The 26,750-nt window shown below is 42.9% G+C and overlaps 3 protein-coding genes across 3 annotated transcripts; 2 read left to right on the top strand and 1 right to left on the bottom strand.

Moving 5' to 3' along the window:
• Positions 1 to 1,903: 1,903 nt before the first annotated feature.
• LOC120064603 (translocator protein-like) lies at positions 1,904 to 3,674 on the top strand. The gene is made up of 3 exons (XM_039015204.1): positions 1,904 to 2,079; positions 3,125 to 3,263; positions 3,495 to 3,674. The coding sequence occupies exons 1-3, from the start codon at positions 1,904 to 1,906 to the stop codon at positions 3,672 to 3,674; spliced, it is 495 nt and encodes a 164-aa protein (XP_038871132.1).
• Positions 3,675 to 6,067: 2,393 nt separating this feature from the next.
• Positions 6,068 to 14,247, bottom strand: LOC120064604 (ubiquinol-cytochrome-c reductase complex assembly factor 2-like). Its single transcript, XM_039015205.1, has 4 exons — positions 13,908 to 14,247; positions 13,312 to 13,386; positions 11,748 to 11,817; positions 6,068 to 6,303 (listed from the first exon to the last, which is right to left on the bottom strand). Exons 1-4 carry the CDS (start codon positions 14,043 to 14,045, stop codon positions 6,194 to 6,196), a joined length of 393 nt encoding a protein of 130 aa, XP_038871133.1. The 5' UTR covers positions 14,046 to 14,247; the 3' UTR covers positions 6,068 to 6,193.
• A 9,924-nt stretch (positions 14,248 to 24,171) lies between these two features.
• Positions 24,172 to 25,871, top strand: c20h1orf74 (chromosome 20 C1orf74 homolog). The gene is made up of 2 exons (XM_039015207.1): positions 24,172 to 24,210; positions 24,525 to 25,871. Exon 2 carries the CDS (start codon positions 24,534 to 24,536, stop codon positions 25,338 to 25,340), a length of 807 nt encoding a protein of 268 aa, XP_038871135.1. The 5' UTR covers positions 24,172 to 24,210; positions 24,525 to 24,533; the 3' UTR covers positions 25,341 to 25,871.
• The last annotated feature ends 879 nt before the right edge of the window (positions 25,872 to 26,750 follow it).

The raw sequence follows: 26,750 nt of genomic DNA on the forward strand, positions 1-26,750 counted from the left end.
CAACAAGTCAGTTTGTCAAATGTGTGCCCTGCTTGAGCTGCCCCCGTCAACTGTAAGTGCTGTTGTATTAAAATGGAAACGTTCATGGTTTCCATGGCCAAGCAGCCACACACAAGCCTAAGAACACCATGGGCAATGTCAAGCGTTGGCTGGAGTGGTGTTAACCTTGCCGCCATTGAACTCTGAAAACGCGTTCTCTAGAATGATGAATCACGCTTCACCATCTGGCAGTTCGACGGACGAATCTGGGTTTGGTGGATGCCAAGAGAACGCTACCTGCCTGCCCAAAGGCATCGTGCCAAATGTAAAGTTTGGTGGAGGAGGAATAATGGTCTGGGGCTGTTTTTCATGGTTCGGGTTAGGCCCCTTAGTTCCAGTGAAGGGAAATCTTAATGCTACAGCATACAACGACATTCTAGGTGATTCTGTGCTTTCAACTTTGTGGCAACAGTTTGGGGAAGGCCTTTTCCTGTTTCAGCATGACAATGCCCCCGTACACAAAGCAAGATCCATACAGAAATGGTTTGTCGAGATCGGTGTGGAAGAATTTGACTGGCCTGCACAGAGCCCTGACCTCAACCCCATCAAACACCTTTGGGATGAATTAGAACGCCGACTGCAAGCCAGGCCTAATCGCCCAACATCAGTGCCCGACCTCACTCATTTTCAAAACAAATAAATTTAAACTAGGCAAGTCAGTTAAGAACAAATTCTTATTTACAATAACGGCCCACCAAAAGGCCTCCTGTGGGGACGGGGGCTGGGATTAAAAATAATAAAATAAAAATATAGGACAAAACACACATCATGACAAGAGAGACATCACAACACTACATAAAGATAGGCCTAAGACAATAGCAAGGCAGCAACACATGACAACAACATGGTAGCAACACAACATGGTAGCATTACAAAACATGGTACAAACATTATTGGGCACAGACAACAGCACAAAGGGCAAGAAGGTAGACAACAATACATCACGCAAAGCAGTCACAACTGTCAGTAAGAGTGTCCATGATTGAGTCTTTGAATGAAGAAATTGAGATAAAACTGTCCAGTTTGTTTGTTGCAGCTCGTTCCAGTCGCTAGCTGCAGCGAACTGAAAAGACGAGCGACCCAGGGATGTGTGTCCTTTGGGGACCTTTAACAGAATGTGACTGGCAGAACGGGTGTTGTATGTGGAGAATGAGGGTTGCAGTAGATATCTCAGATGGGGGGAGTGATCCCTAAGAGGGTTTTATAAATAAGCATCAACCAGTGGGTCTTGCGACGGGTATACAGAAACTACCAGTTTACAGAGGAGTAAGCAAGTCCCCACAGCAATGTTCCAACATCTAGTGGAAAGCCTTCCGAGAAGAGTATAGGCTGTTATAGCAACAAAGGGGGGACCAACTCCATACTAATGCCCATGATTTTGGAATAAGATGTTAGACGAGCAGGTGTCCACATACTTTTCACCATGTAGAGTATGTGAAATGGCATTAAACCAATTATGAAGTTTAACAATATTGAAGTTTCCCTTGAAGTTGCAATAATAGACATCAAATTATAGCCTACTTTTGCAAGTGTAATACATTTTACAAAATAATAATTAACAGGTTTAACCAGTATATAATTAAGCAATAAGGCCCGGGGGGGTGTGGCTGTTTATAAGCATGACGCAACGCAACCTGGATAGAGCCCTTAGCCGTAATATATTGGCCATACACCACAAACCCCTGAGGTGCCTTATTGCTATTATAAACTGGTTACCAATGTAATTACAGAAGTAAAAATATATTTTGTCATACCCGCGGTGTACGGTCTGATATACCATGGCTGTCAGCCAATCAAAATTCAGGGCTCGAACCACCCAGTTTATAATGAACTAATCATTAACAGCTCCCTCGCTTCTCCAGACATGTCGTGGCTGCCTATGCTTTGCCTGACTGCCCTGCCTCATCTAGGAGGTCTCTATGGAGGTTACATCACACGCAAGCAGGTGAAGACTTGGTACCCCACTCTCAACAAGCCGCCATGGCGTCCACACAATTCTGCTTTCCCTATAGTGTGGACTACCATCTACACAGGCATGGAGTGAGTGTCAGACAACATACTCTGCTAGGTTGAAAACAATCACCTAAGCCCCTTCTGTGTTATCACATTGTAATTACTGTAAGTCAACCAATATGGTTCAGTAAATCTACACTGATCGATACTGAACAAAAATATAAACGCAACAATTTCAACGACTTTACTGAGTTACAGTTCATATCAGGAAATCAGTAAATTGAAATAAATTAATTAGGCTCTAATCTATGGATTTCACATGATTGGGCAGGGGCACACCCACTTGGGAGCCAGGCCCACCCACTGGGGAGCCAGGTTCAACCAATCAGAATGAGTTTTTCCCCACAAAAGGGCTTTATTACAGACAGAAATACTCCTGAGTTTCATCAGCTGTCCGGGTGCCTGGTCTCAGACGATCCCGCAGGGAAAGAAGCCGGATGTGGAGGTCCTAGGCTGGCGTGGTAACATGTGGTCTGCGGTTGTGAGGCTGGTTGGACGTACTGCCAAATTCTCTAAAACGATATGGTAGAGAAATTAACATTCAATTCTCTGGCAACAGCTCTGGTGGACATTCCTGCAGTCAGCATGCCAATTGCACACTCCCTCAAAACTTGAGACATCTGTGGCATTGTGTTTTGACAAAACTGCACATTTTAGAGTGGCCTTTTATTGTCCCCAGTACAAGTTGCACCTGTGTAATGACCATGCTGTTTAATCAGCTTCTTGATATGCCACACTTCTCAGGTGGATGGCTTATCTTGACAAAGGAGAAATGCTCACTAATAGGGATGTAAACAAATTTGTGCACAAAATGAGAAACAAGATTTTTGTGCGTACGGAACATTTCTGGGATATTTTATTTCAGCTCATGAAACATGGGACCAATCTTTACTTGTTGCGTTTATTTTTGTTCAGGATAGATTCTAGAAAATGTATTTTGTTTCCCAACTGAATCTGTTGGAAATCTGCTCCACGCACTTCATTCAGAAAAACATGTTCCCACTTGTTTTATTAAACGGATCATGAAATATGGAACTGACTTGCATCTTATTTTTGATGATCACCATGATAGGTATGGATCCTACCTGGTGTGGAAGGAGTGTGGGGGGTTCACTGAGGATGCTGTGGCACCTTTGGGACTCTACGCGTTGCAGCTGGCTCTCAACTGGGCCTGGACTCCCATCTTCTTTGGTGCACACAAGTTGAAAATGGTGAGCTCTCAGATAATGCAAAGGTTGTGGGCTCATGGCTTCAGGTTTTGGGATAATGGGGAGTTGATGAATAAAAACAAAAAAAGAGCAGTACACTCAATGAGAATTTTCTATGAATATAATTTTTCCAATAGGTGATCCATAGACACAGTCCATTGTAAAAACCACCTCCATTCTGCTACAGTGAGTGTAACATGACATATGAGCCATTTTGTGTTGTCTCTACCCCAGGCCCTCATCAAGATAGTGATGCTGACTGGTGCTGTTGGAGCCACCATGGCATCCTGGTATCCGGTCAATCGCACTGCCAGCCTGCTCCTGACACACTACCTGGCATGGCTGTGCTTGGCCACCTCCCTCAACTACTGCATCTGGAGAGAGAACCCGGATGAGGATGGAAAGGAGGAGTAGGCAACACTGTATGTGCCGTACTTGGTTTCTCCCAGGTTCTGAAAGATCTCTATTCCTGTTGAAATAACTATGTCAGTTGATATTGGCACCAAAATGTGGTCTTACTGGTTGCATTTATATTAAGATTTTTTGCACTAAAAAAAATGGCTATACTATGTAGTTGTGCCTACAATAGTATGAGGCAACAATGCTCAACATCAGTAATATGATCTTAATTCATTACATTGCAAAATGTTATTGATAATAAAACAATTGTTCAGAAATTGCCATAATACCCCATAAACATCTACCATCATTCCTATACGGTTATCAAAAACTCTTTATATTGCATAGCCTTTGTATTGACAGCTCCAAGGTCTAAACAATTAAGCCATTCGTATGCTACTGCGTTTTGTTTTTTTACATAAAGGTTTATCCCATAAACGAATCTCCATTGAAGAAATTGGTGCTTGGTTTTTGCAAGATTTCAGAAACCATCTTCATTCTTAAATGTATTCCAATATTTCTGTCGAAGCTTACCATGGCTTTGCAGAGAACTGATTTATTGTGCCAACTCTTATTACAAGGAAAGTACATGCCAGCAAAGCCTTAAGTACATCAGATTTGAATTACAATTGCCTGTTGTTAAAAATATATGTTTTATTTGTCCTGAAGATGGATTCTTGAATTTATGAGAAGTCCGCTACACCGCAAACACTGATTTCTATGATTGAACGTATGCTCTCTCTTTGCACTGGTTTGTTTACTTTGCTTTGTTCCAATAAACATATTTACATAAACCTATGTCTGATTTTATAATATGCACTACTTGTAACTCATATCACCTTAAACTCAACCTAGACGTTAATCTACCCAATGCTAGGGCATTTGAGCAACGTCTGCTCCATGTAAAAGGCTGTGTTTGAATAGTATTTAAAAGGCCCAGAGCAGTCAGTGACTTTCCTGTGTATATTTATACATATTCTCAGAGAGGTTGGAATAATACTGTGGATTTGTTAAAATGATAAGGCCAATAAGAAAAGAGTTCCAAACCACTCTGCCAAGAACAGTTTTCCTTTTCCCCCCTCCCCACTCAGACCACTCGGACAGTCCTAGCAAAATTATTGCTTGAGAAATTGCTCTTTGACCATTTTAATTGAAAACCATCACAGTAAGATACCTTACTGTAACCCAGAAATGATTTGATATTGAAATAAAAACTGCTGCATTGAACCTTTTAAAAGGAGCAAACTGAAAAGATTTGGCATGGGTCCTGAGATCCTCAAAAGGTTCTACAGCTGCAACATCGAGAGCATCCTGACTGGTTGCATCACTGCCTGGTACGGCAATTGCTCGGCCTCTGACCACAAAGCACTACAGAGGGTAGTGCGTATAGCCCAGTACATCACTGGGGCTAAGCTGCCTGCCATCCAGGACCTCTACACCAGGCGGTGTCAGAGGAAGGCCCTAAAAATTGTCAAAGACCCCAGCCACAGACTGTTCTCTCTACTACCGCAAGGCAAGCAGTACCGGAGTGCGAAGTCTAGGACAAAAAGGTCAGGTAATCAAATGGCTACCCGGACTATTTGCATTGTGTGCCCCCCCCCACCCCTCTTTTTACGCTGCTGCTACTCTCTTTTTATCATATATGCATAGTCACTTTAACTATACATTCGTGTACATACTACCTCAATTGGGCCGACCAACCAGTGCTCCCGCATATTGGCTAACCGGGCTATCTGCATTGTGTCCCACCCACCACCCGCCAACCCCTCTTTTACGCTACTGCTACTCTCTGTTCATCATATATGCATAGTCACTTTAACCATATTTACAAATACATACTACCTCAATCAGCCTGACTAACCGGTGTCTGTATGTAGCCTCGCTACTTTTATAGCCCCGCTACTGTATATAGCCTGTCTTTTTACTGTTGTTTTATTTCTTTACCTACCTATTGTTCACCTAATACCTTTTTTGCACTATTGGTTAAAGCCTGTAAGTAAGCACTTCACTGTAAGGTCTACTACACCTGTTGTATTCAGTGCACGTGACAAATAAACTTTGATTTGATCAGTTAGTACATCCATTTTTGGACTTATAAATTGATATTGATTCTTGAAGAATATAACTTCTAAATGCCTCATGAGCTTGGTTCAACTGTTGTACCCCATCAGAACCTAAAATATAAGCTTGTCTTACTCAATTTTTGTAAACAAACACTATATAGCCTCAAAACAAGGTTAACTATAAGTTTGATATCATGAATGGTCAGTCCTTGCATCCATAGCTCTGTCTATGAATTTGAGTATAGTTACAGTTCTCCAGCCCCATCCCTCAGCTTTTTACCGGAACAGGGGAGTCCGCTTAATTTTTTCTACCGCTGATTGCCACTTTAAACATTTCAGTCAGACTTTCTGTGTTCAGTAATTTATTCTGTATGTTACAATGGCCCTGCTAAAATGACAAGATAAAACATTATTCTTATTTATTTGGTTATTTCTAAAGTGGCTGAAGGGGAAAGAAAACATACAGAAGTGCTACTTGTTCTCAGGAGCCTTCTCAGGGGTGACATCTTGTTTGGTGGAGAATCGCTCCGTGAGAGTTTTCCACAAGCCCTTCTTCTCCTCATCCATCTTCTGCATGTTACCTGAGGTGGAAGAGTTGAGGGGTTAGAGAGACATCAGAACCAACCATGCATGTTCAGAACAACACCCTGTGGAGTTCCTTTAGCCTGGGTGCCAGCCTCCTGCTGAAAGAGTGCAAAGGGGCCTCTTGTAGAAAAAAAGCTTCTCTGAACATGTTGGTATCCTCAAAGTCCACTAGATGGTGGTATGAGTCAGATTAACACTTCAGGTGTCTAAAACTGACAGAAGCAGACATGAAACATTTTAATACACTATATACACACAAAAGTATGTGGACACCCCTTCAAATTAGTGGATTCAGCTATTTGAGACACATCCGTTGCTGACAGGTGTTTAAAATTGAGCACACAGCTATACAATCTCCATAGACAAACATTAGCAGTAGAATGGCCTTACTGAAGAGCTCAGTGACATTCAACGTGGCACCATCATAGGATGCCACCTTTCAAACAAGTCAGTAGGTAAAATTTCTGCCCTGCTAGACCTGCCCTGGTCAACTGTAAGTGCGGTTATTGTGAAGTGGAAACGTCTAGGAGCAACAACGGCTCAGCCACAAAGTGGTAGGCCACACAAGCTCACCAATCAGGATCGCCGAGTGCTGAAGCATGTAGTGAAGAGTGTAGTCCTTGGTTGCAACACTCACTACCGAGTTGCAAACTGCCCCTGCAAGCAACATCAGCACAAGAACTGTTAATCTGGAGCTTCATGAAATGGGTTTCCATGGCCGAACTGCAGCACACAAGCCTAAGATCACCATGCGCAAGCGTGGACTGGAGTGGTATAAAGCTCACCGCCATTGGACTCTGGAGCAGTGGAAACGTGTTCTCTGGAGTGATGAATCACGCTTCACCATCTGGCAGTCCGACAGACTAATCTGGGTTTGGCGGATGCCAGGAGACCACTACTTGCCCCAATGCATAGTGCCAACTGTAAAGTTTGGTGGAGGAGGAATAATGGTCTGGGGCTGTATTTCATGTTTCGTGCTAGGCCCCTTAGTTCCAGTGAAGGGAAATCTTAATGCTACAGCATACAATCACATTCTAGACAACTCTGTGCTTCCAACTTTGTGGCAACAGTTTGGGGAATGCCCTTTCCTGTTTCAGCATGACAATGCCCCCATGCACAAAGCGAGGTTCATAAACAAATGGTTTATCAAATCAAATTTTATTGGTCACATACACATTTAGCAGATGTTAATGCAAGTGTAGCGAAATGCTTGTGCTTCTAGTTCCGACAGTGCAGTAATATTTATCCAGTAATCTAACAATTCCCCAACAAGTACCTAATACACACAAATCTAAAGGGGTGAATGAGAACATGTACATATAAGTATATGGATGAGCGATGGCCGAGCGGCATAGGCAAGGTGCAGTAGATTGTATAACATACATGTGATATGAGTAATGTAAGATATGTAAACATTATTAAAGTGCCATTGTTTCTACTGTGTAGTGATCCATTTATTAAAGTGTCTAGTGATTGGGTCTCAATGTAGGCAGCAGCCTCTCTATGTTAGTGATGGCTGTTTAGCAGTCTGATAGCCTTGAGATTGAAAAACAACTTCTGTCTCTCTGTCTCAGCTTTGATGCACCTGTACTGACCTCGCCTTCTGTATGATAGCGGCTGTGTGAACAGGCAATGGCTCGGGTGGTTATTGTCCTTGATGATCTTTTTGGCCTTCCTGTGACATCAGGTGCTGTAGGTCATGGAGGGCAGGTAGTTTGCCCCCGGTGACGCGTAATGCAGACCACACCACCCTCTGGAGAGCCTTGTGGTTGTGCAGTGTGACGGCAGTACCAGGCTGTGATACAGCCCAAAAGGATGCTCTCGATTGTGCATCTGTAAAAGTTTGTCAGGGTTTTGGGTGACAAGCCAAATTTCTTCAGCCTCCTGAAGTTGAAGAGGTGCTGTTGCTGTTCACACAGCCGCTAGGTGCTGTTGCACCTTCTTCAACACACTGTCTGTGTGGGTGGACCATTTCAGTTTGTCTGTGATGTGTATGCCCTGGAACTTAAAACTTTCCACATTCTCCACTGCTGTCCCTTCGAGATCGGTGTGGAAGAATTTGACTGGCCTGACCTCAACCCTTATCGGACACCTTTGGGATGAATTGGAACACCGACTGTGAGCCAGGCCTAATCGCCCAACATCAGCGCCCGACCTCACTAATGCTTTTCTGGCTGAATGGAAGCAATTCCCAGCAGCGATGTTCCAACATTTAGTGGAAAGCTTTCCCAGAAAAGTGGAGGCTGTTATAGCAGCAAAGGGGGACCAACTCCATATTAATGCCCATGATTTCTGAATGAGATGTTCGACAACCATGTGTCCACATACTTTTGGTCATGTAGTAGAAGATCTGGTATTATTGAAGAGAAATAGGGAAGTGTGTATGTCCTGAAATGTAATAGCATTTTGATTTGGGTTGGTTAATTTATTGCAATAAAACTAGACCTATTATGTTATATTCATTTAGCTCAGAGATGGGCAGTGATGGGGGCCACAAAATCTGAACTCATCATGAGAGGCCGCAGTGGCTTGCGGGTCTAATTATCCATACCCACATGCAGTCACAGCTGGCCCTAGCATTTGGGGGCCCGAAGTAAAATTTTGTTGGGGGTCTCCAACACCCCTCTTCACAGTGTGGGGATAATTTTTTTAAATAGTTAATTTCCTGCAGTTCTACTACTTTTGCCATAGGGTGGAGAATTTGTCTGCAGTTTTGAACATGATATCTGAGTGAGAGTGACTAACAAAATCAACGCCCTGGTCTGTAATTTGACCATGACTACTACAACTTTAGATTGCTGGCTAGACTAACTTACCAATCTTAAAAATGTTAGCTAATTGAGTGAGTCAGAAACCACGATTCCATCCACAGTTTTTATGCAAGTAAAGTCATACCATATAAAATCAAATAACGACAGAAGGGATGGAAACAGGAAGTTTTGGTACAATTTCATAAATGCCGATAGATAATTTGTTCGTTCAACATGGCGGGATCTTTTTGTGTTGGTAAAATTAATTATGTGAGAAATGGCAATGGAAACGGCTTCATGCGCAAATATTTATATACAGTGGCTTGCGAAAGTATTCACCCCTTGGCATTTTTCCTATTTAGTTGCCTTACAACCTGGAATTAAAATTGATTTTTGGGGGGTTTGTATCATTTGATTTACACAACATACCTACCACTTTGAAGATGCTAAATCTTTTTTATTGTGAAACAAACAAGAAATAAGACAACAAAAAATTGAAAACTTGAGCATGCATAAATATTCACCCCCCCAAAGTCAATACTTTGTAGAGCCACTTTTTGCAGCAATTACAGTTGCAAGTCTCTTGGGGTATGTCTCTATAAGCTTGGCACATCTAGCCAATGGATTGTTGCCCATTCTTCAAGGCAAAACTGCTCCATCTCCTTCTAGTCGGATGGGTTCTGCTGGTGTACAGCAATTTTTAAGTCATACCACAGATTCTCAATTGGATTGAGGTCTGGGCTTTGACTAGGCCATTCCAAGACATTTAAATGTTTCCCCTTCAACCACTCGAGTGTTGCTTTAGCAGTATGCTTAGGGTCATTGTCCTGCTGGAAGGTGAACCTCCGTCCCAGTCTCAAATCTCTGGAAGACAAAAACAGGTTTCCCAAAGAATTTCCCTGTATTTAGCGCCATCCATCATTCCTTCAATTCTGACCAGTTTCCCAGTCCCTGCCAATGAAAAACATCCCCACAGCATGATACTGCCACCACCATGCTTCATTGTGGGAATGGTGTTCTCTGGCTGATGAGAGGTGTTGGGTTTGCACCAAACATAGCATTTTTCTTGATGGCCCAAAAGCTCAATTTTAGTCTCATCTGACCAGAGTTGCTTCTTCCATATTTTTGGGGAGTCTCCCACATGGCTTTTTGCGAACACCAAACATGTTCGCTTATTTTTCTCTTCAAGCAATGGCTTTTTTTCTGGCCACTCTTCCATAAAGCCTAGCTCTGTGGAGTGTACGGCTTAAAGTGGTCCTATGGACAGATACTCCAATCTCCACTGTGGAGCTTTGCAGCTCCTTCAGGGTTATCTTTGGTCTCTTTCATACCTCTCTGATTAATACCATCCTTGCCTGGTCCGTGAGTTTTGGTGGGTGGCCCTCTCTTGACAGGTTTGTTGTGATGCCATATTCTTTCCATTTTTTAATAATGGATTTAATGGTGCTCCATGGTATGTTCAAAGTTTCTGGTATTTTTTTATAACCCAAACCTGATCTGTACTTCTCCACAACTTTGTCCCTGACCTGTTTGGAGAGCTCCTTGGTCTTCATGGTGCCACTTGCTTGGTGGTGCCCCTTGCTTAGTGGTGTTGCAGACTGAGGCCTTTCAGAATAGGTATATATATATATATACAGTATACACATACATACATACTGAGATGACGTGACAGATCATGTGACACTTAAATAAAGTCCACCTGTGTGAAATCTAACTAATTATGTGACTACTGAAGGTAATTGGTTGCACCAGATCTTATTTAGAGGCTTCATAGCAAAGGGGGTGCATACATATGCATGCACCACTTTTCAATTTTTTTTAATTTTTGAAACAAGTAAATGTTTCCATTTCACTCCACCAACTTAAACTATTTTGTGAATGTCCATTACATTAAATCTAAATAAAAATCTATTTAAATTACAGGTTGTAATGCAACAAAATAGGAAAAACACCAAGGCGATTAATACTTTTGCAAGGCACTGTAATAACCATCATATAGAAGTAAACATGTTGCCCATCCCACTACGACTCGGGAAACCTTGTAGTTTATTAGGCTACAGATTAAATAACTTATGAACTTCACTGGGTGGTGATCAGTGCACGGTGATCTTGATGCTTTTTTCAACAAATATTGAGGGTCTGATTCTGGTGACAATTGATGCTTGATTACCGTTTGAAAAAATATATATATTCTTGCTCATTCATAATAACCTCATTATGTAGACTACCCTACACGCACTGTATCTGCGAGCTGATGGCTAGAGCACATGTGCTATGACCAGAGTAGGCACATTTGCTACTACCGACAGTGTGACAGAACTGTCGGTAGAGTTGAAAATATGATGGAAACACATTGAACATTAGATTTTTATTCAGTACATGAAAACTTAAGAGAAAAAGTAGTTTGTGTGCATAACATCATCAGGGACTGATTTGGACGTGCAAGAGGTCGGTTTGGTGGAAAGACCACTGGCGGAAAAATGCGCATATTTTCTTTATTCAGATTTGAGAATATTCGCATGAAAATCTGTCGCCAATTGGATGGAATCCTAGCAAGTGACTGACATAAGAGAAACTGCTTGTGAATTGATCTGCGGAACTACAAAAGCGCAGGCCACCAGTTGCCCATCCCTAATGTATCTGCATGCATAAATAATGAATGTGATGTACTTGGGACTATGTGTCCATACCTGTTGCTAATAGCATTCTACATTCTTCCACTGTGACACCTGTAAAACTGGTATCTCTTGTGCGGGGGAACTGTGAACAGATATTACAGGAGTTAGAGGCAACGATAACCCTCATTGACACACAACTTCATCAATTGGCTTTCTCCAAGATCTTTCATAGCTGCTGCAACTAGCAAATGCACGTGTAATGAACAGACATCGCTCTGTGTATGGTCATTGCTGTGGACTATAGCTCTTGAAAACCTTTCAGCCATTACATTCCCCCACATTTGGCTCTGTTAAACTACAATTCCGACGTTCTGTTTAACGTTTAGAAACGTCAATAATCATCGCTTTCTAAATGGTTTTCAAAAAGTGCTGATTTGCCTCTTATCGTACATGTCAGCGAGAAAGAATCTTTCAGATAAAAAAAATATATATATTTACTCTAGCTGTTTTGCAAAGATCCATACACGTTGTGCCTCCAGTTGATGAACTACACTTCCTATCCAGTTAGCTTACACACAGGTGTTCGGAGCACACTAGATAGCTAATTAGCACAGGTGGCAGCCTATGTCTTTACTCTGTCTATATGAAAGATACGTTCCCATAGTAAGGTGCTGCAGCACCCCCTGAAAAATCTGAATTTAAAAAATATATTTATAAAATTACTGCACTGGGCCTTTACTAGTATTAGCGAACCGATATAAACGTCTGTAGCACAGGCCCCCAAAAAAATTCCGCATCTCCACTTTGGCAAAAAAGGCAGTTGTATATAACAGTATCTTGCAGGAATAAATAGTTGGAATTGTAAGTGTTGTTGCCCTGACACTTTCTCTGCGATTCTGGATACCATTAGAATGACAAAGCACAAACCCCTGTCCTCAAACATTTATATCAAAAGGTGTTATGGGCAAAGACACAAATCACCCCATCAAATTAAATATTTGTCTTGATCAAATAACAAGGAAAACAACCACTTTTTATGCAGTATTAATTTACCATCCTTACAAACCACAATGTAAATGTACATTACTGTATTGTACATAGGTTGGTCATCTAGGTTTGTACCTATAGACTTGCCATCACCATGAAGAAAAACAATGCACAATACAGTAATTCAGTACATTGAGATGTCAAGTGGTCTGTGATGTGGCTCAGTTGGTAGAGCATGGCGCTTGCAATGCTAGGATTGTGGGTTCGATTCCCAGTATGAAAAAGTATGAAATTGTATGCACTCACTACTGTAAATTGCTCTGGAAAAGAGTGTCTACTAAAATGGAAGAAATTAATAGACCATTTCAGTTCATATAGAAATAACTTGCATTTGCTAAGTATTTCAAGAAACTGTAAAACATATCAAGCAAGTACTTTTATATTCCACAAGTACTTTGAGTTTAACGGTTTTGTAAAGAATTATCAGACTGAAGTTACACATGCTGATAAACACTCAAATACATTTAGTTAAAAATAAATTGCACTGGGCCTTTACTAGTCCTGTATTAGCAGACCGATATACACTTCTTCAGCTGAGCAAATGTTTATTTTAATTTGGGGGGGGGATGCAGTATAAGTGAATACTTACTCTTTCTCGGTATACATTAGTGTTGATTCGGGCCAAGCTTTCATATATTTGATCACACTTCTCTGGATCAGAGAGCTGTCAAGAAAGATCAGATCAGTTCATAGGGGGTCCATACAATATAATCTAGAAACTATCCAAATACAGATACTGTTATATGGGATTGTTTTTAAGATTTAGAGGCTCAATCTGTAAAATGACCTGCAATTTCAAAATAAGTGTTTTTGCAAAGGAATAATGCCTTGTTTCAAAATACGTCTAAACCCATCATGTTGATCATAGGTTAGGCTGCATTTCCTCCTCAGTCTCATTCGTCAATTTACCAAACAGTAGCGGGGGTATGATTTTCAAATTAGTTCTGTTTTTGTAAGTGAACCACCCCTCTGTGCTGCTGGCCTCACTGCATGATTGTCGTGTCTCACCACAACTCAATTACATCTCTTGACTATAGCTCTATACTTTGATTTACATTGCTAAACATGTTTGTTTTGCATGCAACTGCAAGGTCGATATGGACGGGTGCCCCATCATCCTAGCTAAAGATAGCTAGCCACATTGGTTGACGTTCTCGTGCGACATTGTAAGTGGATTAGCTCTACCTGTGTGTTTTCACCTTCACGAAAGGCATGGGTTACTCTCTGCCGTAGAAACGTTCCTAAATCACGGCCTTTCTTTGATTCGTCCCGTGGCCATTCTTCGCAGAGTTTCAAGAACCGACGGTACCGTGCTGCAGACATGTTCTGTTATGCAACGCTAAAAACAACACGAATAGATAAAGATATGAATGAGCAACCTGAGTATGGCCTTTATCGGCGACCGTCGTTTTTTTATGCCTGTTGTTAATGCTATCTCACATCCTTGGGACGTTCTTAACCCCTACCCTAAGCATAATTTATCCTTCCCTAACCTTTGCCCTTAACCATTTGAAATGTCGACTTCAATGGGGGGTAGGGACGTCCCAACGATCCCAGATAGCATGGAACCTGGTGTCTTTCGGTGATGGTGTTACATGTCAATTCTTCCCCAAATTGGAAAAACTATAATTTAGCATGAAGGCAAGCGCTCACATTAAACATTTAAGATGAGCGCAGCTGGGAGAAAGGCTATCGGGGCACCGGTTTATGGTGTCGTGGAATGGATCAGTACCGCATGTCGATTTGCTACAGATAGAAATGATTTCAGAAGGTATGGGCCATATGGCTAAACATTCCTATTTCAAATGCAACGTGTTTCACGTATCATGCAGTTGGAGTTTGGGTTGCCAGGAATCTCTCAGATTTTGACCTGATGTCCCCTCAACCAATCACCTAGTGCAAGAACAGGATGGATATCGTGAGAGGTACAGGGCAGGCCATTAACCTCACACCAGAATTCATGTTTGATTACTATTGGTATTACTGTGTAAATGACTTGTATTCTTTCTGTAAAATGTGTAATATTGGTTGTTGCCAGTTGAATGTGGAATTAACAGAAGAATCAATTTATCTCATATTTTATTTTCAGGTGTCTCGGACCAAAATGTCAGTCATAAGGGACAAGATATTGGGCTTGTTTGACATTGCAGGTGACTGCCGACTGACTGATCTGCAAAAGACTTTGCATCATAAATAACATCATGTTATTTTATTTGTAGGTCAGTCAGGTCAATTTACCTATGATACATTAGGGTTTTGGTCCTCTCGAACGTGGCCATTTACTTTATATTTACTGTGTTGGCACAAAATCATTTTTGGTGATAGTCTGGAAACTGGTGTGCCTGCGTATTACATTATTAAAACTGTATGACATTGCTTTCAGTATCTCAACATTGTATGTACTTGTTAACGTAACGCAATAAATAACCATGTAAATAAGTGCTTTGACATTATTTGTATCTTAAAAGTACTAGAGAGAACTTAAACTGAGCTAGGTATGAATTTTTAAAATCATATTGCAATTCTTCTGAATGAATCAGTCAGGACACGCCCACTCAACCATGGTCAAGCAAAGGGTGTGCGCCATGCTCCAGCTGCTGGTATCAACCAATGATGTATATAAACCCTGGATTGCTGATGCTCTGTATTGGCCAATGAGAGCCTTCAAAGCCACCGGTTGGTCATATGGCACTCCCAGAAGGAGCAGTCCTCCAAAGGAATTAATGGAATTCTACAGTATTTCAATTAAATGTTTCATGGACAAAATTACATGAATTTTAAGTATTTTGTTGTTGTGGTATGGAGGTAAGATAATGACATATTTTACATGCTTGTACACTTACACTACCGTTCAAAAGTTTGGGGTCACTTAGAAATGTACTTGTTTTTGAAAGAAAAGCACATGTCTTGTCCATTAAAATAACATCAAATTGATCAGAAATACAGTGTAGACATTAATGTTGTAAATGACTATAGTAGCTGGAAACGGCTGATTTTTTTATCGAATATTACAGAAGCCCATAATCAGCAACCATCACTCCTGTGTTCCAATGGCACGTTATGTTAGCTAATCCAAGTTTATCATTTTAAAAGGCTAATTGATCATTAGAAAACCCTTTGGCAATTATGTTAGCACAGCTGAAAACTGTTGTTCTGATTAAGCAATAGAACTGGCCTTCTTTAGACTAGTTGAGTATCTGGAGCATCAGCATTTGTGGGTTTGTTTACAAGCTCAAAATGGCCAGAAACAAAAAAACTTTCTTCTGAAACTCGTCAGTCTATTCTTGTTCTGAGAAATGAAGGCTATTTCATGCGAGAAATTGCCAAGAAACTTTAGATCTCGTACAACGCTGTGTACTTCTCCCTTCACAGAACAGCGCAAACTGTCTCTAACCAGAATATAAAGAGTGGGAGGCCCCGGTGCACAACTGAGCAAGAGGATAGATACATTAGAGTGTCTAGTTTGAGAAACAGACGCCTCACAAGTCCTCAACTGGCAGCTTCATTAAATAGTATCCGTAAAACACCAGTCTCAACATCAACAGTGAAGAGGTGACTCCGGGATGCTGGCCTTCTAGGCAGCGTTCCTCTGTCCAGTGTCTTCTTTTGCCCATCTTAATCTTTTCTTTTTATTGGCCAGTCTGAGATATGGCTATTTCTTTGAAACTCTGCCTAGAAGGCCAGCATCCCGGAGTCTCCTCGTCACTGTTGAAGGGAGTGGTACACAGCGTTGTACGAGATCTTCAGTTTCTTGGCAATTTCTCGCATGGGATAACCTTCATTTCTCAGAACAAGAATAGACTGACTATTTCAGAAGACAGTCCTTTGTTTCTGGCCATTTTGAGCCTGTAATTGAACCCACAAATGCTGATGCTCCAGATACTCAACTAGTCTAAAGAAAGCCAGTTCTATTGCTTAATCAGAACAACAGTTTTCAGCTGTGCTAACATAATTGCTAAGGGTTGTCTAATGATCAATTAGCCTTTTAAAATGATAAACTAGGGTTAGCTAACACAACGTGCCATTGGAACACAGGATGGCGCCGGAGAAGAAGGCTGACGTTTTACGTGTCCCCAAACGATTGTGTTTTTTTGTTTGTTTATTTGCGTTGTTTGTAACTTATTCTTTTACTTATTTTGTACATAATGTTGCCACTACCGTCTCTTATGACCGAAAATAACTTCTGGACATCAGGACTGCGATTACTCACCACGGACTGGCAGAATACTTTTTTTCATTTAACGAGTCTGACGAGCATGACGCAAATTATATACTGCTTTCTCGGGAACAGGCCCAGATCCCCGTGATTTGCGTGAAGAGGAGGCAGAGAAAAAGGGGCCAGAGGGCGGGCTGCCTAATGAGAATTCGTAGGGGAATAAACCTCCACTTCCTTCCATTCTGCTAGCAAACGTGCAATCTTTAGAGAATAAAATAGATAACATACGCGGAAGATTAAACTACAAACGGGACATTCAAAACTGTAATATTTTATGCTTCACTGAGTCGTGGCTGAACGATGACACTATCAACATACAGCTGGCTGGTTATACGCTGTAAAGGCAGGATAGAACAGCGGCGTCTGGTAAGACAAGGGGCGGCGGACTATGTATTTTTGTAAATAACAGCTGGTGCACGATATCTAAGGAAGTATCACCTGAGGCAAAGTATCTCATGATAAGCTGTAGACCACACTATCTACCTAGAGAGTTTATCTGTATTTTTTGTAGCTGTTTACATACCACCACAGACTGAGGCTGGCACTAAGACAGCATTGAATGAGCAGTTTTCCGCCATAAGCAAACAAGAAAACGCTCACCCAGAGGCGGCGCTCCTAGTAGCCGGGGACTTTAATGCAGGGAAACTTAAATCCATTTCACCAAATTTCTATCAGCATGTTATATGTGCAACCAGACGGGAAAAAAACTCTGTACCGCCTTTACTCCACACACAGAGACGCATACAAAGCTCTCCCTTGACCTCCATTTGCCAAATCTGACCATAATTCTATCCTCCTGATTCCTGCTTACAAGCAAAAATTGAAGCAGGAAACACCAGTGACAAGATCAATAAAAAAGCTACAGGACTGTTTTGCTAGCACAGACTGGAATATGTTCCGAGATTCCTCCGATGGCATTGAGGAGTACACCACATCAGTCATTGGCTTCATCAATAAGTGCATCGATGACGTCGTCCCCACAGTGACAGTATGTAAACTCAGCGAAAAAGAAACTTCCCTTTATCAGGACCCTGTCTTTCAAAGATAATTCGTAAAAATCCAAATAACTTCACAGATCTTCATTGTAAAGGGTTTAAACACTGTTTCCCATGCTTGTTCAATGAACCATAAACAATTAATGAACACGCACCTGTGGAACGGCCGTTAAGACACTAACAGCTTACAGACGGTAGGCAATTAAGGTCACAGTTATGAAAATGTAGGACACTAAAGAGGCCTCTCTACTAACTGAAAAACACCAAAAGAAAGATGCCCAGGGTCCCTGCTCATCTGCATGAACGTGCCTTAAGCATGCTGCAAGGAGGCATGAGGACTGCAGATGTGGCCAAGGCAATAAATTGCAATGTCCGTACTGTGAGACGCCTAAGGCAGAGCTACAGGGAGACAGGACGGACAGCTGATCATCCTCACAGTGGCAGACCACGTGTAACAACACCTGCACAGGATTGGTACATCCGAACAGGTACAGGGTCGCAACAACAACTGCCCGAGTTACACCAGGAACGCACAATCCCTCCATCAGTGCTCAGACTGTCCGCAATAGGCGGAGAGAGGCTGGACTGAGGGCTTGTAGGCCTGTTGTAAGGCAGGTCCTCACCAGACATTACCGGCAACAACATCGTCTATGGGCACAAATCCACCGTCGCTGGACCAGACAGGACTGGAAAAAAGTGCTCTTCACTTACGAGTTGCGATTTTGTCTCACCAGGGGTGGTGGGTCGGATTCTCGGTTATCGTGGAAAGAATGAGCGTTACACCGAGGCCTGTACTATGGAGCGGGATCGATTTTGGAGGTGGAGGGTCCGTCATGGTCTGGGGCGGTGTGTCACAGCATCATCGTACTGAGCTTGTTGTCATTGCAGGCAATCTCAACGCTGTGTGTTACAGGGAAGACATCCTCCTCCCTCATGTGGTACCCTTCCTGCAGACTCATCCTGACATGACCCTCCAGCATGACAATGCCACCAGCCATACTGCTCATTCTGTGCATGATTTCCTCCAAGACAGGAATGTCAGTGTTCTGTCATGGCCAGCGAAGAGCCCGGATCTCAATCCCATTGAGCATGTCTGGGACCTGTTGGATCGGAGGGTGAGGGCTAGGGCCATTCCCCCCAGAAATGTCCGGGAACTTGCAGGTGCCTTGGTGGAAGAGTGGGGTAACATCTCACAGCAAGAACTGTCAAATCTGGTGCAGTCCACGAGGAGGAGATAAAATGTCGTACTTAATGCAGCTGGTGGCCACATCTGATACTGACTGTTACTTTTGATTTTGACCCCCCCCCTTTGTTCAGGGACACATTATTCAATTTCTGCTAGTCACATGTCTGTGGAACTTGTTCAGTTTGTCTCAGTTGTTGAATCTTGTTATGTTCATACAAATATTTGCACTGAAAATAAACGAAGTTGACAGTGAGAGGACTTTTCTTTTTTTGCTGAGTACCTAATACCCTAACCAGAAACCATGGATTACCGGCAACACCTGCACTGAGCTAAAGGCTAGAGCTTACGCTTTCAAGGAACGGGACTCTAACCCTGAAGCTTATATGTGCCCTCCGACGAACCATCAAACAGGCAAAGCGTCAATACAGGACTAAGATCGAATTGTACCACACCGGCTCTAACACTTGTTGGATGTGACAGGGCTTGCAAACCATTACAGAATACAAAGGGAAGCACAGCCGAGAGCTGCCCAGTGACACAAGCCTACCAGATGAGCTAAACTACTTCTATGCTCACTTCGAGGCAAATAACACTGAAACGTGCATGAGAGCACCAGTTGTTCTGGAAGACTGTGTGATCACGCTCTCCGCAATCGATATGAGTACGACCTTTAAACAGGTTTACATTCACAAGGCCGCAGAGCCATACGGATTACCAGGACGTGTACTGCGAGCATGCGCTGACCAACTGGCAAGTGACTTCACTGACATTTTCAACCTCTCCCTGTCTGAGTCTGTAATACCAACATGTTTTAATCAGACCACCATTGTGCCTGTGTCCATGAACACTAAGGTAACCTGCCTGAATAACTACCGACCCGTAGCACTACCGAGCCGTCTGTAGCCATGTAGTGCTTTGAAAGGCTGGTCATGGCTCACATCAACACCATTATCCCAGAAATCCTAGACCCACTCCAATTTGCATACCGCCCCAACAGATCCACAGATGATGCAATCTCTATTGCACTCCACACGGCACAGTACATCACTGGGGCCAAGCTTCCTGCCATCCAGGACCTCTATACCAGGCAGTGTCAGAGGAAGGCACTAAAAATTGTCAAAGACTCCAGCCACCCTACCCTATTCATAGACTGTACTCTGTGCTACCGCACGGCAAGCGGTACCGGAGCGCCAAGTCTAAGTCCAAGAGGCTTCTAAACAGCTTCTACCCCCAAGCCATAAGACTCCTGAACATCTAATCAAATGGCTACCCAGACTATTTGCATTGCCCCCCCTCTCCCCCTCTTTTACACCGCCGGTACTCTCTGTTGTTATCATCTATTTATAGTCACTTTAATAACTCTACCTACATGTACATATTACCTCAACTAACCGGTGCCCACCACATTGACTCTGTACTGGTACCCCACTTATAGTCTCGCTATTGTTATTTTACTGCTACTCTTTAATTACTTGTTACTTTTATTTCTTATTCTTATCCATATTTTTTAAACTGTGTTGTTGGTTACGGGCTCGTAAGTAAGCATTTCACTGTAAGGTCTACACCTTTTGTATTCTGCGCATGTGACTAATTACATTTGATTTGATTTGATCTGATGGTTGCTGATAATGGGCCTCTGATCGCCTATGTAGATATTCCATTAAAAATCAGCCGTTTCCAGCTACAATAGTCATTTACAACATTAACAATGTCTACACTGTATTTCTGACCAATTTGATGTTATGTTAATCGACAAAAAATGTGCTTTTCTTTCAAAAACAAGGACATTTCTAAGTGACCCCAAACTTTTGAACGGTAGTGTATGTCATTATTTTACCTCCATATAGTGGCGACAGTAACATTAGTACTTACAAAAAAAATAAGTTTAAGGAAAATGTCTTTATATATTTTTTTAGCTCACATATCATTAAAAAAGAATGCATTAATGTGTCCGCAATATAATACATGTGGGAAAAAAACAATTTTGACATTAATGAATCCATTTCTATAGCTTCCAAAATATTTTTTACAACAGTGGGGGAGTGCCAAGATGCAGGCACGGTGGCTTCAATACAGTCATCTAGTGTATATATAAATCATTGGTGTCAACAATGCAAGAATAGTGTGAAGACAGATAGGGGAGACTTGTTTGTGGAGATGATTGTGCTGTTAATGGGATTGGAGAGGATGGGAGTGGTGGTAAGCTTTTGCTGGGTTCCCGCCCATGAGGGTGTGGAAGGTAATGAGAAGGCTGATGTGGGCAAAAGGGCTTGATATTTGGCAGAGGTCAATTTATTTGGTTATTCCAAAATTCATAACTTGTTAAAATTTCAAATCATATTTAGCTAAACTTCAAAATAATAAACAATTGAAACAATAAATAATCAATCCAACTTAAGTTAATCAAATCAAAAGAAAAACAAACAATTACCAAAAAATAAACTAAAAAACAAATGCATTCAATCAAATAACTTTTAACAATTATCAGTCCGTCAATTTGTTAGTCAGTCAGTGAGTCATGGTTGGTCAACGTTGTGTTTGTGTCTTTGCGTTGGGGGAAGGGTGGATCTGGCAGTTGCTGGATGAAGGTGGCAGTTGTGGTTGGCCGATGCTGGGTCCAGGGTTGGTCCTGGTGTTGGGGCTAGGACCGGGAAAACCTGGGTTGGTGTTGGGACCGGGTTGGAAATCATGCTGGTGCCAGAGCTGGAAAACCAGGGGTTGGTGTTGGGACAGTGGGCCTGGGAGAAATAGGAACCAGGAACCGGGAAACTGGGGACGGTTCTGGGTCGGGATCTGTAGAGGGGAGGAAAGACATACTGAGGAGCAAGCAGACACACAAGGGAGCCCTAGGACAATGGTGGTACTTCCCTGTGGCCTGCTCGCTCTGGGTGAAGGTGTAATCTTTGGTTCCTTCTCTGAGCCTCGTCTGGTGCTGGGGATGGTGCTGGTTACTGGGATCTGGATTCATGCTGGGGCTGGTGCTGGATCTGCAGAGGGGAGGAAGGACAACCTGTGGAGCAAGCAGACACACAAGGGAGCTCTAAACCGGGAGGTAAATTGTGGCACTCCCCTGTGGTCCGCTCGCTCCAGGGGAAGGTCTGGTGTTTAGTCCCTCCTCCGCACCTTGTCTGATGGTCTGGTACTGGGACTGGCCAATGGGATCTGGATTGGTGCTGGGACTGGTGCTGGATTTGCAGAGGGGAGGAAGGACAACCTGAGGAGCAAGCAGGCACACAAGGGTGCCCTGATGGCACTCCCTGTGTTCTGCTCGCTCTGGGTGAAAGTCTGATGTTTGGTCCCCCCTTCGCCCTCTTGTGTTGGTGGATGGTTCATGATTCTGGGCTGGTGCCGGTTCTGTGAGAGTGATAGTGGGAGGTAGGGATAGGGAGAAATGTTGAGAGAGAAGGGGGGTAGAGAATGTGTCCATCGGCCTTGGCTGGTTCGGGGGGAGTGGTTGGTGGCATGGGGCGTGGAAGAGGAGTGATGCGGCAGTGAGGCTGGACGCTGAAGACTGGAGGACGGGTCTGGGATTTGTCTTGGTCTAGGCGGCTCGGGGGATGGTTTAGATGTGGATGTCCTTCCATCTTGCCAACCCCATACCACCTTCGCCTGGTCCGGGTCTTTGTGGATATCTGTGATGGCGTGATCCCTGAGAAGGATGATGATCCTCCTCCTCAGGGTCGTTCGTTCCACGGTTTGTTGTTGGTAGACCCAGTATGTTCCTTGTCTCCCACAGAAACTGCTTAACGGTGCCGATGAACCTCCACTGCTGGCGGAGCTGGGTGGTGGTGCATTCGCAGGGAGAACCGTTCAGGATGTTCTCTGCTATCAGGAAAGGTAGGGTCAGCAACCTGTTGGGGGAGACAGAGGGAATAAACAGGGCCTAGACCCACCTGGCCACGGTGCACTAAACAAAGAGGTGGTATATGTTTTCAGTGTCAGTGCATCCGTGGGGGCAGCGCTCTGTACGAACTATGTGCCGTCTATACATTCATTTCCTAGTGGGGAGGTACCTACACACTGAAGAAGGATGTAAAGCTGAAATGTCTGTGTACGCTATCCTTGATGCAGTAAAAATGAAAAACATTGAATAATGAAGTAAGCTTTATGCGACATACTGTATTTTGGAGTAGGAACCCATTACACCTCTTTGTTTGTCTGAATTTGCGGGGTTTACGCATCAGCCAAGCTTCTGGGAGAGCGCGATGGTTCTCTTTTGGCTAGTGGGGAGGCAACCATGAACAGCCATCCATGATGCTGTGGTGACTGACATTTAACCATACCTGTTGCGGGTCCACGACTTAGTTGGCTCTCAGGCGCGCGATGGTGTCCTTGGAGCGGGTGTAGGCCATTATGTCCTTGTACTTCCACGATGCTAGCCCAGCCATGGGCAGACCTAACCTGAAGGCAAAATATCTCCGCGTCTTGAACACTGGTGGGGGGTTCCAGCAATTGTGCACAGTGTGGTCGATTTTGCTGAGTCTGAGGGTTCTGAGAATGGGGGTGGCAAAATACTGTTCAAAGTAGCTGGCTTTCCTGTCTTGTGGATGATGGTGACCAAGTTGGATAGTCCCTGTGCCCTAATGATGTTAATAAGATGATGATCTTTGGCAAAGGGAGTGGGATGCTAGTAGTAAGGGGAGGCAATTTTTATTGCATGCACCAGTCAGTAAGGGAAGAGGTGGGGAGTATGGGATGTAGGTTAGAGGAAGTTGTGTGGAGTAGACTACGGTTTAGGCACACAGGTTTGAATGTCACGTTGTGGATGATAGGTCTGTGTGATGAGTGTTTAGTGGAGGAAACGGTGGAGTGTGTGGATATTTTGTGAACAGTATGATGCAGATAGGGAAAGATTGTGTCAAAGGGTTAGAGAGGCTGGTTGGTGTTTGGGTGGTGTAGTGGGGGGAGGGAAGTGGTGTCTAGGGCTCTATTTCAATTTCTTACAGGAACATGAATAATTCAAATAATTTAATGTCGGTAAACCATGACTGGCCTCACACTCCAGTACAGTAGGTGGCGGGGTATGCACCTTAAAAGTTGGATGCGATCCGCCAACCCAATCCCGAAGCAGAAAAAGAAGAACGACCAGAAGTAAGTAACGTTATGCTTTAAAGTTGTCGGTAGATCGATGAATAGATTAACTTTAGGATCAATGAGCTGTAGCCTACTAATGAATTTGTCAAAGTAAATTATATGTGGGAAGTAACTGGAAGGCATGAGCGTGGTTCCAGTTCAGCCATGTATTTCTAGGCTAACTATCATGCTAGCTGGCTACTGTGGTTCCTCCGGCATGCTCGTTTTAGGTGCAAAACTCGTACTAACGCACACTATTCTGATAATATTTTGGTCAGCATGGAGTTTGATTCATCAACATGTAATGTTGCCACATGTTCAAATTTCCCTAGGAGCAGTCCATGGCTTCTTCAGACGTCTTTGTTGCTGCTGCTCGCAAATGTCTACGAGTTGGAAAGAAACGCTTCTCTGCCACTGTGAGTCTGAACCTGGCTACTCAGGTCCTGGCTGTGGACTTGGGCCTGAAGCCCGCTCTGCTATATGACAGTAATACAGCATCTGCAGAGCAGGTCCAACAGTATTTAAACTCACTGCAGGCTGCACAACTTGTGTCTAAATCTCTCCAGACAGTGGTCATCAGTGAGAATTCCTTGATTGTGAACCCATCCCTAACTATAGCAAACCTGGAGGCACTTCTCTTGAGGAGGACTGTGACTGTGGTGGATGTATGTCACTCACTGGAGCAGCCTGCCATCACTGAGCTACAGTGGGGAGCTATCAGGGACATGATTCATGCTTTACTTGCTCATATTAGACAGTTTGGGCAACATTCTGCGATGAGAAATGTCCCTCACCGAATTGAAAAGAGTCATTGTGAGGCATGGAATCTGTGTACTCTATTCGGGATTCTATTGGGCTACCCCTCCACATACTGGTTTGACCAGAGCAGGAGCTTTGAGAACTGCCTAGCTATGTCTCCGCTGGTGGTGACCAAGGCTGTGGCATCCTGGCAGGGTGGTGGTTCTGGAGTTAAGGGTCACAGGTGTTGCCTGTATTCCTTCAGCACCCCAGAGATGTTGCAGGCAGAGACTCTGTCAGTGATGGCTAGCTGGACTACACAGCTTCAGGAACGATTTCAGCAGCAGACAGTCTTCTCTGGACTCAGTGTAACCAGATCAACTGTCACCTTACCTTCTGTGGCTCTATGATTATAATAGGACTTTGTGGATGGATATTGTATGGAAAATGTGACGGTATTTGTATTTTGAATATTGTCTGTAAAACAATTGATAAGCAAACATTGAAGAAGCACTTGTTCATGTTTCCAAACTGATTTACATAATCAGTTTGTAAACATAATTTATTTAAAATATAAATGCATTTGTGAGGGAAGTTTACACCAATGACTACATCAAGCTTGTGGCTACAAACTTGTTGGATGCATTGCATTTTGTTTTGGTTGTGTTTCAGATTGTTTTGCCCATTTTGGGGTTACTTATTGTAAATAAGAAACTATGTTTCAGAACACTCCTACATGAATGTGTATGCTGCCATGATTAGGAGTAATCATGAATAAATTGTAAATGATGAGAGAAATTAAGAGGCACAAAGATCATGATCTTTATTCCTGATTTTGGGGGTATTTAATTTTTTATTTAACTAGGCAAGTCAGTTAAGAACAAATTCTTATTTACAATGATGGCCTAAACCCTAACCCGGACTACACTGGGCAAATTGTGCACCGCCCTATGGGACTCCCAATCACGGCCGGTTGTGATACAGCCTGGAATCGAACCAGGCTCTGTAGTGACACCTCTAGCACTGAGATGCAGTGCCTTGGACCGCTGTGCCACTCGGGAGCCCAAAATAGTATAATATGATCATCATTATTCATGATTATCTGTAATCATGGTAGAATCCACATTAGTGTTCAGAAACATATTATTTTTTACCGTAAGTGACTCCAAAATGACTATACATTATTCGCCATTCACTTCCTATTGGGCAAAACAATCTGACACACAACCAAAACAAACTGCATATGCATCCAACAAGTTTGTAGAGTCACAAGCTTGATGTAGTCATTGTGTGCTAGGAATATGGGACCAAGTACTTATTACTTTTTCAAATGGGTGGACTAGATGCATAGAAGGCCTTCATTTCTAAACAATAAAACATGTATGAAAATACCCTCAAATTAAAGGTGACATTGTATACTGTCGGCTCATATGAAACATTTGATCTCAAATCCAAAATGCTGGAGAAAAGAGCCAAATAGAGAGAGGAGTGTTTATACTATTTAGCTAAAATGATGTACAGGCTAAAGGCGTCCCGTATGCTTCTCAGCCTAAACAGTTCGGTAGAGTTCGTGTCTAGATTGACATTTTGTGACAGTGTTTGTTTGTTTTGGACTTCGGTGAGTTTTTTTGTTTGGGCACACAATTATTTTCTGGAAGCAAGCCGAATTTCTGTGCTGAAGTCTACGCCCCTTCGTCGGTGATTGGTCAACAGTAAGGATTCTTCAAAGTCTTTGTTGTCATTCAAAACGATGCAACTCGTTTTCATGCACATTTTTTCATTGAATAATACTGCACCTGACTTGTAATTAGTTAGATGTA

This window comes from Salvelinus namaycush, chromosome 20 (assembly GCF_016432855.1).
Source record: "Salvelinus namaycush isolate Seneca chromosome 20, SaNama_1.0, whole genome shotgun sequence".
NCBI lineage: Eukaryota > Metazoa > Chordata > Actinopteri > Salmoniformes > Salmonidae > Salvelinus > Salvelinus namaycush.

Coding starts and splice junctions, on each gene's coding strand:
- LOC120064603 (XM_039015204.1), top strand. CDS start 1,904: ATGTCGTGGCTGCCTATGCTTTGCCTGACTGCCCTGCCTCATCTAGGA. Junction 2,080..3,124: donor ACCATCTACACAGGCATGGA/GTGAGTGTCAGA, acceptor TCACCATGATAG/GTATGGATCCTACCTGGTGT. Junction 3,264..3,494: donor GTGCACACAAGTTGAAAATG/GTGAGCTCTCAG, acceptor TCTCTACCCCAG/GCCCTCATCAAGATAGTGAT.
- LOC120064604 (XM_039015205.1), bottom strand. CDS start 14,045: ATGTCTGCAGCACGGTACCGTCGGTTCTTGAAACTCTGCGAAGAATGG. Junction 11,818..13,311: donor CTAATGTATACCGAGAAAGA/GTAAGTATTCAC, acceptor ATCTGTTCACAG/TTCCCCCGCACAAGAGATAC. Junction 6,304..11,747: donor TAGAATGCTATTAGCAACAG/GTATGGACACAT, acceptor CTTCCACCTCAG/GTAACATGCAGAAGATGGAT.
- c20h1orf74 (XM_039015207.1), top strand. CDS start 24,534: ATGGCTTCTTCAGACGTCTTTGTTGCTGCTGCTCGCAAATGTCTACGA.